Source organism: Siphateles boraxobius, unplaced genomic scaffold (assembly GCF_051911475.1).
Source record: "Siphateles boraxobius isolate OS27281-9 unplaced genomic scaffold, OSU_SipBor_1 13, whole genome shotgun sequence".
NCBI classification, from domain to species: domain Eukaryota; kingdom Metazoa; phylum Chordata; class Actinopteri; order Cypriniformes; family Leuciscidae; genus Siphateles; species Siphateles boraxobius.
Genome location: NW_027508733.1, coordinates 7,441,713 through 7,461,692, shown reverse-complemented (window position 1 = coordinate 7,461,692; position 19,980 = coordinate 7,441,713). Strand labels below are relative to the sequence as shown.

Sequence of the window (19,980 nt, the reverse complement as noted above, 5' to 3'; positions counted from 1 at the left end):
TAGCATATTTTACTTTAATTTTATAGTTTTTGTTTGGCAGCCGCAGCTGCCAGTCATTTGACCATTTTTTTACGATTTTTTTTTACAATGAAGGTATATGATCGTGATTATTCAGGAAATACCTGTAAAATAACAGTGTTTTTCAGTTTATTTAATTTAGGATGTTTTACAGTTTTTTGGGGAGCTGACAGTCATTTGACCATTTTATCATTTAACTGTTTTGTTTCTGTTAAATTACAGATTATATTTGTAATTTTACATACATTTTTATGTAATTTAAGAAAACAGAAAAAATACTGTATGAAAAATACAATCAATTTTCTGTATAAAAAATGTGAATTACTGTAATTTGTCATTAATGTCACAATACCTAAAATAACAGCTGAATTTTTATTTTACAGATATTATTTGTAATTTTACAGTGTTTTGAGTATAATTTAAAATGAAAGAAAATGATCGTCAAAAAATCACAGTTATTTTCTGTAAAATTAGGATTTTTTTTTACAGTGTACGGTTATGACGCCTTGGGATCTGCGTCTCATATTCACGCTAAAGGATGCCATGTGCGTAAGATTTCAACGAAATGTCCAAAGCGTCACATGTATGACGCCAAAGGATGAGAACGGGCTGGATATAACCATCTTACATTTGGGAGCAATTTAGCAATAACATAAACTATTTTTTAAATAATGGTGAACCATACTGTATAGGCTTTTTAAAAATTACAGGGTACATATCTTTGCATTTATACAGTATTGTTTTTAACAAACGTGTGCTGAAAACGAAAATTATTGCAACATTTGCTTAAATATTGGGGAAAGATACTCTTGTTTCATGTAGTTGTGCTTGTTACCCTCTTGTTCCATGTAGTTACAGGGTAAGTACAACAAAAATGCATACACACAATCTGATTTCCATTACACGAGAGTAGATGTTAAAACTTCATGCTGATTTGTACTCGGCTTTCGCCAAGATAATCACCAACTATGACGTTGCTTTACAGTAACCTATGCTTCTCCATCCATTTACGCTTCTTTCCATCTGAAAGACTGTCTTTCCATACACACAATCTTATATTACTAACTCGGAAACCTTTATTTATTATACAATCACCACTTAACCACATGGAACAAGATCTATTTCCCAGTATTAAAAAAAATGCAATAGTTAATTACTTGACTTGAAAGATGAAAGCCCAAACTTAAACATCTGCACTTTTGCTATAAAAAAAACACACTATATAAATGCAAAGAAATACTCTGTAATTTTTAAAAGGCCTATACAGTGTGTATTGGTACACAAGTATTACAAAAAGGTGCGCATGTATGTTCTCACTAAATTGTTCCAATTGTAAGATTGTTGTATCTTAATAGTAGAATAAGTATCCCTTAGCATAATACTTAGGCCCAAAGTATAAATATTTTTTATAATTCTCCTGGTTGTTACCCAGAAGTTTATATTGCCCCCTTATAAGTACTTTATTCACTATAATTACAAAAAGTTACTCTGTAAATTTGCCTTAATTACGCAATACTTTCCGGGCTGCCTCACATCCTGTACTTTAAAAATATATATATCATCCTGCTTCTGTCAACAAACGTCTAGAAGTAAATTTAAGAATAGCTATCTTCAATAGTTGTTTATCTTTTCTTTAGTTTTTTATCAGTTTAGAGGAGAAACTAACAACTCTGCTAGCAGACTATACCCGGTATTACAGTTCAGTTGTCAGCAATTCTACAGTACCTTTATAATGTCTATAATAGACCCTCAATTAATAGAAGAAGTAAAGATACTGAGTTGTGATCAAATACATATATGAGTTAATCAATATATTGATAAGTTTATGGTGATATGATAGGCTATACTGTTAGGCCTATTTATAGATGATTCAAAGCATCCAGAATCTAACAAAATAGCAGTAGTTATCCACAACATGATTTTTTTTTTTTTTTACTCCACCAGATAATATATTACTGCAGAGTTTGGTAGCTAGTTATGGCCCTCCAGTGGGTAGAATAACAACGTACAAAGAAAGCAGTAACATACTATACTCAGATTCATTGGCAGCATTTAAAAGCATTAATTCTGCTCATATAGTTGCAGACAAGATGCTATCCTGGAAATAATGCAATACAATCAAGGAATTTATTATTATTTAGGTTATTATATAATGATGTATAGTTGGAGTTTTATAATATAGAATTTGACATTCATAAGCATCAGTAAAACAGGAGCAAAATCAATTATTAGGAGAACTTTAATAAAACAGCAAAAAAAATTGGATAAAGAGAAGTTAGGCAGACATTAATATATATTCAAAGGGAAGGAATATGGAAAAATGAAACTGGGTTAAACAGATGAGAAGATTCAGTAATAATAAAAAAACCCAGATTCGGACATACAGCATTAAATGAAAATCTATACAAAATTAAGAAACATCCTAGTGTATTATGTAGGCACTGCAGATTGAAAGAAACCGTATAGCAAAGAAGTTTAGTTTAGTTCCTTTACTGTCCACAAGTGGAAATTTGTCTTTGGCTTCAATATACACCACACACGAGGACACCAACAACATAACAATATACAAAAATAAAATAATTAAACAATAACATTCCCATGTACATACAATCTATGCAGCTCCACCCCTACTCATATTCATATCTTCTCAGCATTTAAAATTCAAATGGCAGTCATCACAAATGACATCTGGTACACATTTCTATTCGCCCAAGGTTGTCTAAAACGTCTCCTTGATGGCCTAGCAACTGAAATTTAGAATCTAAGGGATGAGAAGAATCCTCTATAATAACCAATGCTGGTTTATTTTTAATAAATATATCTAATTCAGTTGAATTTGTTTCTTACCCACAATTGTGCTTCACATTTGTTTCTACTTATCACTAATTCCTTAGTTTTATGCAAATGTATCTCCATTTGCACCATTTCTGCAGGGAATTTATATATAATAAACAATTTATTTATTTTGGTCCCACATTTGTTCAAAAGGCCGACAATTGCCAAATTGTCAGCGTATTTAAGTAGACTAAAATATGTATTGTGAATTTTAAATGAATTATTGTGTACAGTGAGAATAATAAAGGAGATAATGTAGTTCACTGTGGTACTCCTATATTCAAAATAATTATGTTATAAACTTTACCATTAACGAGAACTCTCTACCATTCATAAGCAAGTCTGTAAACCACCAGATGAGGCCACCATTCACACCTATATCAAGTAATCTCAGTAAAAGAACATCTATCTTAATTGAATTAAATGCTGAAGTAAAATCTATAAATAAAATTCTAGCATAATTTGTGGTCTGTTGAAATGTTCAGACACTAAATTGCATAGGGTTAAAGTGGCGTCATCCGTGCCCCTAGCTCTCTTATAAGCAAACTGCGGGGGGTCTAAATAAACTAGGCTACATGGATTTCTCAGCTGCTTGCGCACGCAGACAGGGGGCAAAATACCCGCGGTCTTCGTACCGGAGTAAAGGGTTTCTGATGGCAGATACATTTTGATAGACGTACCCTGCCATGCATTTGCAGTTAGCCGTAAGGGTGTAACCAAGGCCCTTATATATATCCATACAATTGCTGGCCACTTCTTGTCATCCACAATCCAAAGATCGTCAGGTATTGCGTATAGGGATCCGAGATATCCGGCAAGATCTCACCATTGCTGAGAGTAAGTTTTTGAATATAATCGCCACGGTCGGAGGTAGCCTACTACTTCCCACATAATCCATCGTCAAATCTTTGATTTACAGTAAAGTAACGTTATATGTGTGCAGTCATGATATGTTGCAGGTCGTAAAGTAACGTAAATAAGGTTAACTTATATAAAAGCAAATTCGGGCTCTATAGAGGCTACATTACTTAGTCTAACATGATAATTCATACATGCATCACAGTATGTCCGGATTTTGATTCGTAAACAGTTGGACGTTTTACATAATGTTATATTAATATGAAACACAAACAAACAGATCATCTCTGAAATTGCAGTTTATAATTGAGTCAACAAGAAATTACAAACAATGTGCAATCTACGTTAATTACAATGTTCTTTTACAGAACTCGGCATAACAGATAGCGGTTTTTTGCCCCCTGGATGCGCGTGCATCCGGTATTGTTTGTATACAAGAAACCCGTGAATAAGAATATAAAGTTTTGTATATTTCAAATCATTGATGCTTCACATTCTAGTTCAGTAGGTGGCGGTAATGCACCATAAGCTGGTTTGCCAACCTCCGTTAAACATCACAAGAAGAAGTAGAAGAAGTAGTCAGACCACCTTGGCTTTTTTGGCAGACTAATGTGGACCTAGAGATTTTAAATACCCACTCAAGAAATAGAACGGAGGTGGATATATGTCAAGTTTTTTGTGATAGGATGAGTGACAAGTATGGTGAATATTTGGTCATATTTACGGATGGATCTAAAGACCTTGAGTCGGGAAAAGCTGGAGCTGCTTTCAGTGTACCAAAAATGGGGGTGAAAATACAGAAGAGAATCTCTGATAATTTATCAGTATTCACCGTGGAATTGGTAGCTGTTTGGTTGGCATTGAATTGGGTTGAAGAAGTCAAACCAGAAAAGGTTGTCATATGTTCAGACTCAAGTGCAGTTCTGGAAAGTTTGCATTCTTTTAAGTCACAAGCGAGACAGGACATAATATATGAAATACTAGAAATTCACTCACGGATTTGTCAGATGGGGATAACGGTAAAGTTTACATGGGTTCCAGCACATGTGGGAGTGAAGGGTAATGAAATGGTAGATAGATTGGCAAAGCAAGCGAGTAAACAAGAAGAGGTTGAAATAGTAATTACAATAAGTAAAGCAGAAGCGAAAGCACAAATCTGGTCAAAAATTATTAAAAAGTGGCAGGCACAATGGGATGCGGAGGAGAAAGGAAGACATTTATATAAAATTCAACAAAAGGTTGGGACAGAAAGGGTTACTGGAAGGAAGCGAAGGGAAGAAATTATCTTCACGAGATTAAGAATAGGACATTGTGGGTTAAATAAGTATTTACATATGGTAGGTAAGCACGTATCGGGTAGGTGTAAATTTTGTGAAAATATTGAAACTGTGGAGCATGTGTTTTTTGAGTGTCAGAAATATGAGAGGGAAAGAGGAAAGATGAAAAAGGGTATAAGAAGGTTAGGGGGGCAAGGGAATTCACTAAGGGAATTGCTGGGGAAAACGGTAAATGGTGTGAGTGCATTGGTATTTCAATTCCTAAAAGAAACAAGACTGGCAGAAAGGATTTAGGATGCTTAAATTAATATATATATATATATATATATATATATATATATATATATATATATATATATATATATATATATATATATTTTTTTTTTTTTTTTTTTTTTTTTTAAGAAGGAAAAAGAAAAGAGGGAAATAATGTAAAGTTATTTTTAGTTTGATGGTTTATTTATGTATTTATTTTATCTCCGGTCCACACTCCAGTATAGTAGGTGGCGGTAATGCACCATTAATGTTGGATGCCAACCGCCGTAAAACGACAAAGAAGAAGAAGAAGAAGAAGAAGAAGAAGAAGAAGAAGAAGAAGAAGTAGTCTGTTGCATGGAATAGCCAACCCGATCTCGCGGCAATTCGTAGAAATTTTACGAGGTGGCTAATTCGTATTCATAAAAATCCGATTCCGAGGGAGGGACTGATTTACCAACACGCACGACGATCAGAAAATTATACAATTTGACGGAGGATTTATATTTGTTTAAGATATAAATTGAACCCGGCAGAGATGACAGCACGGATTAAAGCCCCTCACACTAGCCTCACGTTGCTGCTGCTCCCTCAAAAGTCGCAGGATCCAGCGTGGCGGATACACATCGTCAGAAACGAAAGCTGATGCTCTCCGCATGTTTTTCCGTCGTCTCCGGTCGGTCGCATTCATATATAAGTTGCGCGAGCTTATTTTGTTCACTATATCAAACATACATAAACCAGGACAGAAGTGGTTGAAAGTGGACCAAAATAGACACCAGGTGTAACGGGGAATGTGTCTCCCTTGCCTACTTGTGATCCGATCGACCGAAACGCTCCTGCCCTATAGGTTACTTTCCCTTTTCTTTTTTATGTACTGATTTATTTTGTCTTTAATTTATTTTTTCTGTTATGTTGAATGTGATGTGATTTGAGTGTAATCTCTGGTCTTTGTTAATCCTTCCGTTTTGGCTGCTTTTCTGTTGATATTCAACAAGTATATTTGTAAGCTTTGTATGAGAGTGTATTAAACCAGAAGATGGCAGTAATGCAGCATTAAGGATACTTACCCAATGAAGAAGACGATTTCTCGAAAATCACGTGATGACGATTTCTCATGATGATTTCTCGAAAATCACGTGATGACGATTACTCATGATGATTTCTCAAAAATCACGTGATTTTTGAGAAATGGTAGGGGAGGAGCAGTGTTTAAAGATAAACATATGCTGACGCACGTCCATACCGCTTAGAGGGAGCAAAACAAACATACCGGTATATACAATCTTGCCTGAAGCTGCCTCATTTCTGACTTGTAACAGAAATCGAAAAAATTTCTAAAAGCTTCTATGTGACAGGATGTAAAGTAAACAAGCTAAGGGGTCGAGGGGAACGTAATCGGCGACAGGATAGCAAAATAGAATAGAATATAGCCTACATACTGACATTTGTATATTTTACTTACCAGTGACAAAATGATTAATGCACACGTAGTGTATTTTTAGTGCATTCTGAGTGTCAGGATCCCACAATTGACCCATTCGTTCCCACTGATGCGTATTATTGCCTGCATCCACCTGTTGTGAAAACATGTTTGTTTGTTTTTCTTAGCTTGTTTGCTGGTCACCCTCACAACAGCTTTTAGACATTGTTTTGTTTTGTTATAAAAGAGCAGGCAGCTTAACGGTTGATTGTTTTCCGCTTTCGGTATGAGTGGGGTGTGGTATAAATTGTGTTGCTGTTTTATCTCTTTTTTCACTTACGCTTCGTTTTACATGAATACTGTTTGACGTAAGAAGGAATGTTTAACTGGACAGCATTACAAAGTGCTGAAAAATGAAGTTTATTACTTTTGCTATCATGTGTGGTAAGACATATTTTTTATTATAATCTCTCACTGTGGTAAAGTTTGTTGGATATAGGACATTCGTTTGAAATTCGCTGAAAATATGCTTGACAGTAGTGAAAATCATATGTATTTTAAAATATTTGAGCTTAAAAAATAGAATACTATAGTGTGTATTATGTGGGGAAGCAAGAAAAACTATTTCTATATTAAAGTTATTAATAAGTAAGTTTTTTTTATAAGTTAAAGAAAATAAGTTATTCACTATAAAACAGTAGTATAGTTAGTATAGTTATAGCGGACCCTGCTAATGAGTGGGGGAAATGCTAAGAAAAGAGCTTTATATATATATATTTATTATTATTTTTTATTTTTATTTTTTTTTTGGCTGAACTAACATTTATATGTTTTTGAATTCTAAATATTTGAATTTTTGGGGGGGGGTTTGGGGGGGGGGGGGGGTTGTGTGGACGGACTTTTGACTTGAGCTCGGCGCAATATTACACCTACCGACTCGGAGAACCGCAGTCCCAGGAACGCATTTCCAGGACCCTAGTTTTGGAGGACCGAAAAAAGTGCCACCAAGGCAGTATTTCCACCCAATTTTAACTTCATTAGAGTTTTTTTTTTTTTCAAGTTTTATTACACCCAAATACTACTTTCTTTACTGCAATTAAACCAGGTTCTAAGGTCTAAGTAGCATACCATAATAACTCAAGTAAAATAAACAAGGAATCACCTTATAGTCTTTTCAGTCACTATGGACCACATTTTCAAGTACAGAGGGAAGACAAGGATGACTCTGGGGGTAGATTTAAGATTGTGTATTTTACAAAATAATATATAACAGCTGAACTTGAACACACAAAATATTTTACAAAATAATATATAACAACTGAAATTGAACACACAAAATATTTTACAAAATTATATATAACAACTGAAATTGAACACACAAAATATTTTACAAAATTATATATAACAACTGAAATTGAACACACAAAATATTTTACAAAATAATATATAACCACTGAACTTGAACACACAAAAACAAATTTGATCATGACCTGAACCACATAGACAGAACTTCAATGGATGGAACAACACATGGACAACATCATCACTGACTCCTAAGAGAGAGAAAGAGAAGTGAATTAAATAAGGAACATTTAGTTGAACATGTTCTACTCTCTAATTTTAAATTTCATATTTAAAAGATCCAACAACCAACTTTATAAAACCATGTCAAAATGAAGAGATGTACACATAACATGTATTGTGGGTAACGTTAAACAGGCTGACTGTGAGCATGTGACAGAGTTAAAACATTAAGATTATTTTAAATGCATTAAAATGGAAAAACAGTGAGTAATAAACAAGCTTTCAGAATGAACATGCTACAGTTTATTGTGCTATAAATAAGTCAACACAGGCTTATCGTGCAACAGTTCCGTTTAATGAACGTGCTAACAATTCATTTTCCAGCTAGGCTAATATATGATGGCTATGCATTCAAGACTGTTTAGCAAATCACCAGCACGTTGGCAACGTTAACTTTCCAATGAAATGCATCAAAATTGTTTTTAAAGTTAAAAAAATAAAAATCTATTCGCATTTGATACTCACACTCTGAATGTCATCCATCTTCGCTGGTCCTCTAATTCGGTAGGTGGCGTTGTCACTAAAAATCTAGGGTCCTAGAAATGCGGTCCTAGAAGTGGGGTCCTGAAAATGCAGCCTCCGTTTTTGCAGGCAGATGCTACTCGCTCGGCGACTTCTAAGGCCCCCCCCCCCCCCTGCCTCGGGCCCTGGGTACCCTTTTTTCCCCCCGCTACCACGCCCCTGTCCATTTTCCTTAGTTCAATGGTTCTTCAATTTTTTAGAGTGCCGTAACCCCTCTTCCACTTAGATGCTGTCACACCTTTTCCATTAAGGGACAATATTTGCCCTCTTTAATCGATTTTTCCTGTTTATTTTTTACCTTTATAAATACTTTTATTAAATAAATAATGATTTAAATAAAACAATGTTCAATAAATATGCAATGATGGTAAAAACGAAGTTATAATTTTAAATATTAAATTAAAATGGCCACTAGGTGGCGGTAAGTCACATAGAAATAATAAATACATAGACGCCCTATTGGCCACTGGAGCGCACGTCAACGGCGCCGCCATATTGCGGAGGGCAACTTTCCCATACCTCTCATACCGGGAATAGAGAAAAATGCACTTTTCGTGTGCTGCACAAATCGCCAAACAACTGAAAACAGGTCTCGAGGAATTACCTTTCACAAGCAAGACTGAACATTTGTTTCTGGTTGTATTTGGTCATGATATAATTAGTAATAGTAACGTTCAGAGGAGAAAGGCCGCGAAATTTAAAAATACTACTGTTATTGTGTCACGAAATGTGCTCTTAATAGTTTTTCAGTCGACAATGTAGTTGTTTAAAGCTCAGATCTGTGGTTTATTTAAAAATTTAATCGGACGTTTTCGGAGTTGTGAGATACAGGCGATCACCGGGCGCTCAGCGCTCATGTACCCCGCCTGGAACAGCCTTACCTCGGCTAAGTTAGTGCTTCTGACGCTCTAAAGTTTCAAAACTTTATATTTAGGCTATTTAACGTTTTATCCTGCTGTGTGTTTGACTGAATCGTTTACTTTATTTCTTGTCTTGTATAGCTTTTTATACCTTTTAGGCTACTTATACTGTTATGATGGTTATTACTGATCAAAAAAGAGACAGGGTTGTGTCATTTTATTTTATATAGCCTATGTAGGAATATTTTAAAATATATAAATTATATTTGCATATTTATACATTATCTTCACTGTATGTAGGCCTACATAAAATAAAATGACACATCTAATGTCAGTTTAATGATCAATATTATAATGTTTCATATTGTCTATATTATTCTGCAATTGATATTACATTGAATTTGCTGTTCTTATTATTATTGATATTATAATATTATACCACTTGCGATTATCAATCTATTATAGTTATGCTATCATAGCCACTAACTTATTATTTTTACTGTATTACACATAAACCATATGCTATTATCAATATTTGTATGATTGTTTTATTGTACTTATGATATTATATAACTATACTATCCATTACTATTTTAATTTGCTGTATACTGTTTGTTTATTTTATTGACTAAACTATTTACTATTACTTCTCACTTTATCTTATATTTACTATTTGCATTTCACTGTAGTTGTACCATATCATATGTATTACCATAAAGGATCCATCCGTTATCTTTGTTATTGCTAAAATCGGGTCAATCACAGAAAATGTTTTTTCCACAATAAGAAAACTTTATTTCATTTAATGTGAACATTAAATTAAATCTCAGTATGGGGGTCTTCACAATTCTTATCCAAGAATAAAAAGCCAAATAGCCTACAAGACAAGCCTGAGCTTTGACATTTCCTAATACATTTTTTTTTATAAGTCTATCGAGATTTTAAATAACTGGAGATGAAACTTTTTGTACACCACATACAAACCACTGTAATCGGCTGATAAATGTAAAAACATTTTTTGTTTTTATCCTGAAAAACCGCAGCTCACCCGTTTACTTGTATTTGTTTACAGCTCAGTCTTGCCCTCCGCAAAATGGCGGACTCATTGACGTATCGCAGCAACGTTCCAAAGCGACCAATAGGGCGTCTATGTATTTATTATGTCTATGGTAAGTCAGTCTATAGTTTATGAGTGAGTCATCGAGCCATTCATTCATTCAGTAACGAAGCAAGTTGCTGTACTTATGAACGGATCATTGAATCTCACGATTCGTTCAAAGCCACAGATTCGTTCACGAATCACTGCTGTATGCTGCAGTTCTGCTGTGGCGTTTGTTGCAAAATAGAGCAATAATAGCCTACTGACAATACAGTTTTAACTGTAGTAGGCCTACATCACTTAATGTTACCCTTTTGTTTGTTGAACTGTTGTATAAAATCAATGTCACATTTGAAATCGTGTGGATATTCGGGAAACATTGCATTCTTGCTCGTATAGGGCTAATATGATCAACATTAAAAACACTGCTGGATATCAGCCTGAATTTTGACCTCAGATTTAGTCTCACAAACAGCGCAAGCGGCTAGTGACAGAAAAAAGGCAGACTGAATGACAATTTAATTTAAGTAGAAAATCTCAAATGAAGATCGCTGAACTAGTTTTTTCAGATCATTTGCGCTTCTTCAGCATGTAGAGAGCGCGCGCGCGTGCACGGTTGCCAGATACCATTGAAAAGACCGTGTAGAAAACGTGTTATTTAAACAGAATTTTTTAACTGGGGATTAAATTATTGAAATATGGCAACCGTAAGCATGAACGCTCGCAAACACAGTCTGTAATGTGTTGTCTTCTCCTTTATTCGACAAAAACAAGTTGTTTTGGTAAAGTCTTGTTTTTGTTTTAACCGATCCGTCTCGTCTTTTTTCGTCAACGATATTGCATGTGTTGATAGTCACAGTTATCGTTCAATGACGTGGGTGTCGTCTCTCATCGTCTTTTCTTAGTCAGGGGAAAAAAGGTCGTCAACGAAAATTTTTCGTCATAGTTTTCGTTAACGAAATTAACACTGAAACAAAAAGCCTGTTGAATTGTACTACTTGAACAAAATATGCATTCCATTAACCCTGCTTGTATATTAATGCATTGCATTTTTAGGGCTTGCATTTTTATGGCCTGAAATTTAGCATGGTTGAATATTTAAGCTGTGAATATTTCAATACAAAACATTTCAAACACATTTTCAGTAGTAAAATTTCAATAATCTATATTTACCTTTCATATTTCACTTCCCAAAAATACAACCTATAACAGGGTTTTTCCTGGCTCAAAATGAGGCGGAGGTGGTAAAATTGAAACACTAGGGGGGTCCGGGGGCATGCCCCCCCGGGAGAAAATTTTGTACATTTTAAAGATAAATTCATTAATCTGGTGCACTTTGAGTCACTCGAATCTGTTGTTAAAAATAAATAATAATCCACCCGCCAACCACACATTCGTTGATTTAGATATCTGCATCTGATCATCACATTACAATTATTCAATTAAGCATGATAATATGGTAACATATCACACAATTAACATTTATTTAAATTAAAAGTTCTTCTTTTGGCAAAGTACATTTTCTTTATAGCCTAAACAGAGGCTTTACTCCCTTTAAACTTATTGTCAATGTTTCATTTTTGAAAACACTCTTATCGGAACAATTTTTTGTACCTTTATAAAGGGCATTTTCCCCCTTATTTTATTTAATGTATGCTCTAAATTTCATTTAAAATTCTTACATTTTATCAATATATTCAATTAAAATAATAAGACACTAGGCTGTTACCAATCAAATTAAATAATTTACATTGAAAAATTATAACTGTATTAAATGAGTTTATTTTGAATATTTTTTGAATCTATAAGACGGTTTCAACGGCAACAACATAAACAAACGTTACTGCGCATGCGCGCTTTTGTGGCCCAAACTTAACTTCCGGTAGAATCGATAACAACAGAGTTCATCTGTAGCAGAGCCGGTCTTTCTACACTAGCAAATTACATTAGCTAGCAAGTATGTCTAGTCAGTATTATATGGGACTACCAATAGAAGAAAAGAGCCGTTACTTGGACAAACTTAAATGTGATAACGTTACACTACCAGACCCGTTCAACAAAATTTTGAGGCAAACATTTTTTTCTACAGACCTGTCTGATTTACCGGAGGTCAGTCAGGTAAATATATTTGAATACTTAGTCGAGAAGGAATGTGTGTACACAAGGGAGGCGTTCAAGGCATATCGTAGCTTGGATGCCTATAACTATTTTCATTCCGGAAAAGTTAAACAAATTCTAACACACACGGATGGAAATACCTGTATCGTTTACGGGGAAATCGAGGCGGGTCAGACGCTTTCAAAGAGCTACTCCGCCTGGATCATTGCGGTGAAGTCCGGCGAAATCCAGAGTGGGCATTGCACCTGCATGACAGGGTAAGTATGGCTGGCTAGCTAACGTTACATTTTACAATAGCATTTAGATACACTTTTTCAATACTTGCATTTATCCCGCCGATAAAATGTCTATCTGGATCTATGCAGCAATGGAGAGGTGTGTAGCCATGTGGGTACGATTTTGGTTGCTGCGGAGCAGTGTGTTCAGGATGGACTCCAGAGTGGCCCATCTGTCACTTCAAAACCAAGTGTTTGTTCACGGGTGACTAAAAAGGGGAGCATTTTAACAATTATTATATTTAATAATTATATCCTAGTCTTTTCAAATATCAGTGTACATTTGGTGGTATTTTGTACAACACTACATATGCCAATTTTCCTTAATAATTATTTTTATTATCATGTATATTTATGTATAATGTACATTTCAAATATCCTTTCAGGCTGATCCACAACCAGTAGCTCAGTGTGATTTCTTGAAACCTGGCAAGAAGATCAAGCTACAAGCTCCCCTCTGCCTTCCCCCACTAAATCCAGATGGGTCACCAAAAAAGCTTTTTAAAGCCCTGAAAGTAAGTTATAGTTCATATATCTCTAACAAATCAACTAGTCTAATGCAAAAGATTCAGTACATATATATGGCAGTGTAGGTAAGGTCTTTTCACCATTTACAGGTGAAACTAGAAAAATTAGAATATCGTGCAAAAGTTCATGTATTTCAGTAATTCAAATTAAAAGGTGAAACTAATATATTTTGTGTATATATAACTATATACATATGCGTGATTATACTTATCAGAAGGTCGACATTTCTGTATTTAAAATCCTTTTTTTATTGATTTCATGTAATACTCTAATTTTCTGAGATTTTGAATTTGGGGTTTTCATAATAATCAAAATTATAACTTTTGCACGATATTCAAATTTTTTCACCTGTATTTTAGGAAGTTGTGCCAGGCTGTGCTCTCTTTTCTGTCATGTGTGACAGCAGTGAGACAGACACAGCCTCTGAGTCAGGTAGTCAGGATTTCACCAGCAGTCAGGGAGAGCAGGATGCTCAGGGAAAGGAACTCTACGTGTTCAGCAGCTTAGCTCAGCCCCACAGTGAGCATGGTAGTGCTCTGAGCTGTCCAAAGTGCACAACATTTTACGATGCCTTCATTAAACTGAACCCAGATCAAGTGGTGGAACTAGAGAGAAACACTAGAAAACAGAGCATAGAACCACTCTGGCATGATGCGCGCAAGCTACTCATAACAGCAAGCACAGCCAGCAAGGTGCCTCAGCGTGAGACAACTGACCCGGCTAAGTTTCTCACTGAACACCTCTTCCCAAAGTTCCAGGGGAGCGTGGCCACAAGGTATGGGAAGGAAAGCGAGGGACTTGCTAAGGAGCAGATTAGGGAGAGGGGCTGCATAGTGATGGACAAAGGGTTGGTAGTGTGTGCAGGAGACCCATGGCTGGCAGCAAGCCCTGATGGTATCATTGACGACAAGCTGCTAGAAGTAAAATGCCCTATCACACTCAGTGCTTGCACATCCCTTAATGATGCACTCACTGCCACAAACCAAGACATAAGAGTGGAGGGCGGGCAGTACATTGTGAACCCAAAAGGCCCCAGAGGTTACTACAGGCTAGGGCTGGGCGAAATATCACACGATATTGTTATGCGCATCTCGTCAGTAAAGCCGGTTCCTTGATTAGTAGTAAATCACCTTCACCTGCTTTCAGATGGAGCGGCATTTACTCTACAGCACAAACTCCAGTGTTAAATTAACACTCAAGAGTGTTAAAGTTAATGAGATAATTAAGTGATTAATTTAGTGATGTTTGAGCATTATTGAAGACACCTGATGTTAACAAGCAGAATCATTGAAGGCGAAAATCACAAATTGTAAGCAACCGTTATGGCGATAAGTGTTTGCTTTAGTTGGGCTCTTAACCTTTATACATTCACTTTAAATTCGTTTGTCAGCTGTTATTTGATTATAACAGTCAAATGAATAAAGAAAAGTGTGATCTGATAGTGTTGGTTATGTTCTGGCATAATCATGCTGTGATCTGAAAATGAATCTTATTGAGATAGTTTGGTTTAACTTACTGGCAACAACTTTATGATTTTAGAGCATATATGAGTATAGGTATGTTTCTTATAATCCAAAATATTTAATAAACATTGTTCTGATCAAAACACTTTCAAATAAATTTATTTATAAACACAGACATCAATAATCAGCCTATGAATCTCAACAACGGTGACAATAATAAAGCATGTTGCAGTGGCTGCCACCAATCACAACTCATTAATGGCTCCCATCATGCATTGCGATATCAATAAATTATGATCTGAATTTTCTTTGTAATTTACTTTTCCTAATTGAATATTCTGCTCGTCACCATTGTTGAGATGCATCTTGAAGTCTGTGTGTGCCTAAAAGAAAGTTTTTTTTTTTTTTTTTTAGAAAACAACTTTTAAGAAATCCTTTATATTAGAGCTAAAATTCTGGATATTTATGCAGAATCACAGTTATGCTGTAACAGATGATGACTGTCATAATATAACCAACACCATCAGATCACTTTTTTTTCTTTGTTCATCTGGCAGTTATAACTCAGATAAAGCAGAAAAACAAAATCCAAAGTTAATAATATAAGGGTCAAGAGCCCAACTAAAGTAAACAATGATCGCTATAACGGTGGCTTACAATTTGAGATTTCCTCCTTCAGTGATTCTCCAGGTGTCTTCAATAATGCTCTATCATCACTAAATTAATCACTTAATTATCTCATTAACTTCAACACTCTTGAGTGTGGACTCATATACACTCCCAGGTTTTTGCTGTGTACAAAGAGCCGTAGTTAACTGACAAGCTGAGCCATATTGCATTAATTATCGCTGGCGATACGTCCGCGATATTGATGCGATATGGCTCAGCTTGTCAGTTAACTACGGCTCTTTGTAGTAAATGCCGCTCCATCTGAAAGCAGGTGAAGGTTATTTACTACTAATCAAGGAACCGGCTTTACTGACGAGATGCGCATAACAATATCGTGCGATATTAGTTAGGGATGTTAGGGATGCACTGTCTTGGGCTGAAAACATCCTGTCTTGTTATTTGGACCCCAGCACAGCACCTGGAACTTGATGTACCTTATGACAATGGTTTTGTCTCCAAATATATGCAAAGGCTACGTAGCTTTTACTTTAAACACATGCTGCCAAAAGTTGTGGATGCATTTGTAGAGGGAAGACTGCAGTTGAGTGACAGCTACATGAAAATAGTCTCAAAAGCAGCTTAATAGTTCTGATCTGAAATCAGGTTTACAAGAAAAATAGTTATTTTTCTTAAAGCATAGGTTGTTCCTGCCTTTTTGAGCACCAAGCTTTTTCACTTTTTACATCAAATACATAAATACATTAAAAACGGAAATCGTAGTCTACAGTACTTTACTCATCAGTCAATAAATCAGTTACTCAATAGTTGTTGGTGTTCATTACTGCATATATAATTTCATTTTATAATTACAATCCATGTGAAACATTGTGATACAACTGCAACACTACAAATATCAATGCATGTGTTTGGTATTTTAATATATTTAATAATAAAAAAGTAATCCCATAGGTAAAAGTATCAAATTAAAGGGTTAGTTCACCCAAAAATGAAAATTCTGTAATTAATTTCTCTCCCTCATTTCGTTCCAAACCTGTAAGACCTTCGATCATCTTCAGAACACATTTTTGATGAAATCCGAGAGCTTTCTGTCCCTCCATTGACAGCCTAAGTAATTAAAAATAGCTTAATTTGTGTTCCAAAGATGAACAAAGGTCTTGCAGGTTTGGAACGACATGAGTGTTTTTATAGGTGAAATATCCCTTTAAGTTGTGGTTAAGTCCTGCTTTATTTTGGTACAAGTGGTTTCCCCAGATTTGAAAGTGCTGCACAAACAATCAATATTTTATCTATTGTGCAAAGACTGTTATCATTTCTCCGTTTGACCATACTGACTGGCAGGGTGTTCCGCAGAATTCTGAATGTCTTCAGTTTTCCTATGGCCCTTTCCACGTGGATTCTCACTCGGGACATTTTTCTAGAGTGTGTCACCTCTAATCCTGTCAATTGTTTTCTTCCCTTTGTAGATGCTGGTACAAGAAGACGAACACATTTGGTGGCAAAATATTCAGGAAAATTGAAGCCTCCATCAGCCATTACATGGTCTCCTTGTTCAAGAAGGTCAATTAACCCTGAATTTTTTGTTATAACCTTGTCACTAGCACGACCACCCCAGACTTTTGATAAAAATGTAATAGCTCCTGTTGGACTAATACCAACAAGGAACTTCACAGTATTATGTGATTTGTAGTGGGAGTATGTGACTGCCCGTGTTTGCAAACTAGTTGGCCTCTCAATGAACACTTCAGTACAGTCTATTATACATCTAACTTGTTGGAAACCTGTAGTCTTGAAGAGGGTGGGGAGATTTCTTCTGATATCTTTCCTGGATGGCCACCGGACAAGGCATTGTAACTCTTTAGCCATTACATCGAGCCATTCATGAAAGATGTTTGAGACAGTTCCACTACTCACTCTGAAGCGAAAAGCGAGGTCTTGAAGTTAAGCCTAGACGAAGCTTCATCAGGACCACAAGAAACTGCTCAGGAAGGCCAAGTATGGTTGATGATGCGTTCCATGTTGTTGTCAGGTAAGTGAGGAGGGTGAAGAACACAGAAGCAGATGGTAGACCAGTGTAAAAATGAGTGTGCTTGTCATCATTTGAAATAAAATCGGACGGACTGCCAAACATATGATCTTGTAGTCGTTTTTCTTGAGATTCCAGTTTCTTCTCCAGTGAAGCCATTTTTATTTTTAATTCAACATTTTCATTTTGTAGCTGGTCGATATCTGCCATTGACAGATCTGTACCCACAGCAGTGCATCCTTCTTCAGGGTCAGCATGGGTGACCTCTAAGGAAGGTGAATCCATAGACTCAACCACAGATGGTCTCCTCTGTCTCCTCTGGTATCGCTCCAACTTCTGTGAACCATCAATGGTGTTTTAATGAGCGAAAATTGATGGAACATAATCTGGATGGCATGGGTCCACTGAAGGCGCACCTAAAATAAAGACAAACAGTGTGTGTTGACAGTATGGCACCTTGCTAAGCATCATACATACATGATTTGCATAATCCATAACTTTTCTGGTTTCATGTGCATTTCTATATTGATTACAACTTATTGATTAAAAAAATATTAGTAGCCTATAATGAAATTAGGTCAAAGTCAAATTTATTTCACAATGCACATTGTTTTAAAGCTGCTTTACAGATCAAATATATCAGGGAAAATGTAGTAAAAGTCCATATTTAGTACTTCATTTAAAGCTTCATTACAAGAGCTTTATTCAGCATTATTGTATTTATGTCCCCAGGGAACAAGCCTAAGGCGACTGTTATTTGTAAATGTATGTAGGTTATTTGTAAAGCATTGATGGAAAAACATTGTGGCTCTTATGTTTGATAGATATCAGGTATCATAACTAGGGCTGCAACAACTAATCGATAAAATCGATTATAATCGATTATGAAAATCGTTGTCAACGAATGTCATTATCGATTAGTTGGTCTGCTTACGTCACGGGGAGCGTTTACTGGTACGCACACACACGCATGGTCTCTCTCCCTCAGGCGCTCTGCCGAGCGCGCGCGCCGCGCTACACGGTTTGGAGCAGTCTCTTCTGTCTCGCATGCGCGCTCTTGCTTGCGCGCTCAAGATTTCGGGAGTTTGAACTAATTCGCGGGCATCAGGGAGCCGCAATCAATATGCGGGAGACTCCCGGGATCTTGGGATGTCTGTATTTTGTCTCGAGCATCAGGTTGCGCAATCAGTTCGCTCGCAACGTAAGTGATGGATTAAAATAGCGCTACCGCAGAAATAGGTTAAATTAAAACGGTCTTTACAAAGCGAAGCACTAAATATAAAGGCAGTTAATAACAGCAGCACAGGGATTAAAGTTCTCCGTCGCTACGACGGATTTCCGTTAATTGCAGCGAGTCTATGACGGATTTCCGTCAATTGCAGGGTTCCCGTCTGTCCTTAATGTCTTAAATTCACTTTTCATAATGTTAAGGCCGTAAATAGGCTTTCATTTCTCAAATAGTGTGATAAATGTCTTAATTTTAGTTTGAATAGGTCTTAAATTAAGGCAAGACGAGGTGTATTCACCCTGCTGAGGGGGATGTGATAAAGCCTGGATCGGAGCGAAAGCACGTTCCTCTCTCCACTCTAACATTCTGTAATCACTTCGCTTATGGTCCAGTCCGGGTTTTCAATTCCCGCTCACGGAAAAACTGCTCCGTGTTCACTCAATTAATCTTAGTTTTGGAGAAGTGCATGTCAGGCTACAGCTGGTTTGCTGCGGTCCGAATCCGAGCGAGTTTGTTCCCTGCGCCCCCCGCAGCGTTGGTCTGGTTTCACGTTCAACTTAATTCTATCGAACCCTGGTGCGTTTGCGTGCATATTACGTCAACGCAAACGTGCACGGCGCATGATAGAAAACAGAACGCGGGTCAATATTGGCCGTTTCTCAATACCAATAGGCTACGCAAACCTCGGACTTGCGTCCTTGATAGTTCGGACTTGGCAAGTTCGACTCGGGAGAACGAACTCCCGAGGACGCGAGTCCGGTTATTCTGCAAACGGATCCGCGCCGATCTTGGTTTCGTCACTCATCTCGCTCTGGCTACTCCGGTTATCTCTTTATGTATATTTTAGGCAACAATAAAATGAAATATGGTATAAAATACAACTCTGCCTCTTTTCATCAACAATAAAACGAAATATATACAAAACACCTCTTTTCATTTATAAATGAACATATCATAAACATATTAGGCCTATATGGCCACACA

The 19,980-nt window shown here is 36.2% G+C and overlaps 1 protein-coding gene across 4 annotated transcripts in view; it reads left to right on the top strand.

The window, feature by feature from the left end:
• The first annotated feature begins 5,555 nt into the window (after positions 1-5,555).
• Positions 5,556-19,980, top strand: part of LOC143735249 (uncharacterized) — a 38,785-nt gene continuing 24,360 nt past the window's right edge. For 2 of the 4 annotated variants that reach the window (XM_077225361.1, XM_077225359.1), the window contains exon 1: positions 6,486-7,110. In XM_077225361.1, coding sequence (XP_077081476.1) covers positions 7,080-7,110 — 31 coding nt within the window. In that variant the 5' untranslated portion in view covers positions 6,486-7,079. Of the gene's footprint in view, positions 6,094-6,485; positions 7,111-19,980 lie in introns of those variants that run through there. The other 2 variants (XM_077225360.1, XM_077225362.1) reach the window with 2 other exon arrangements.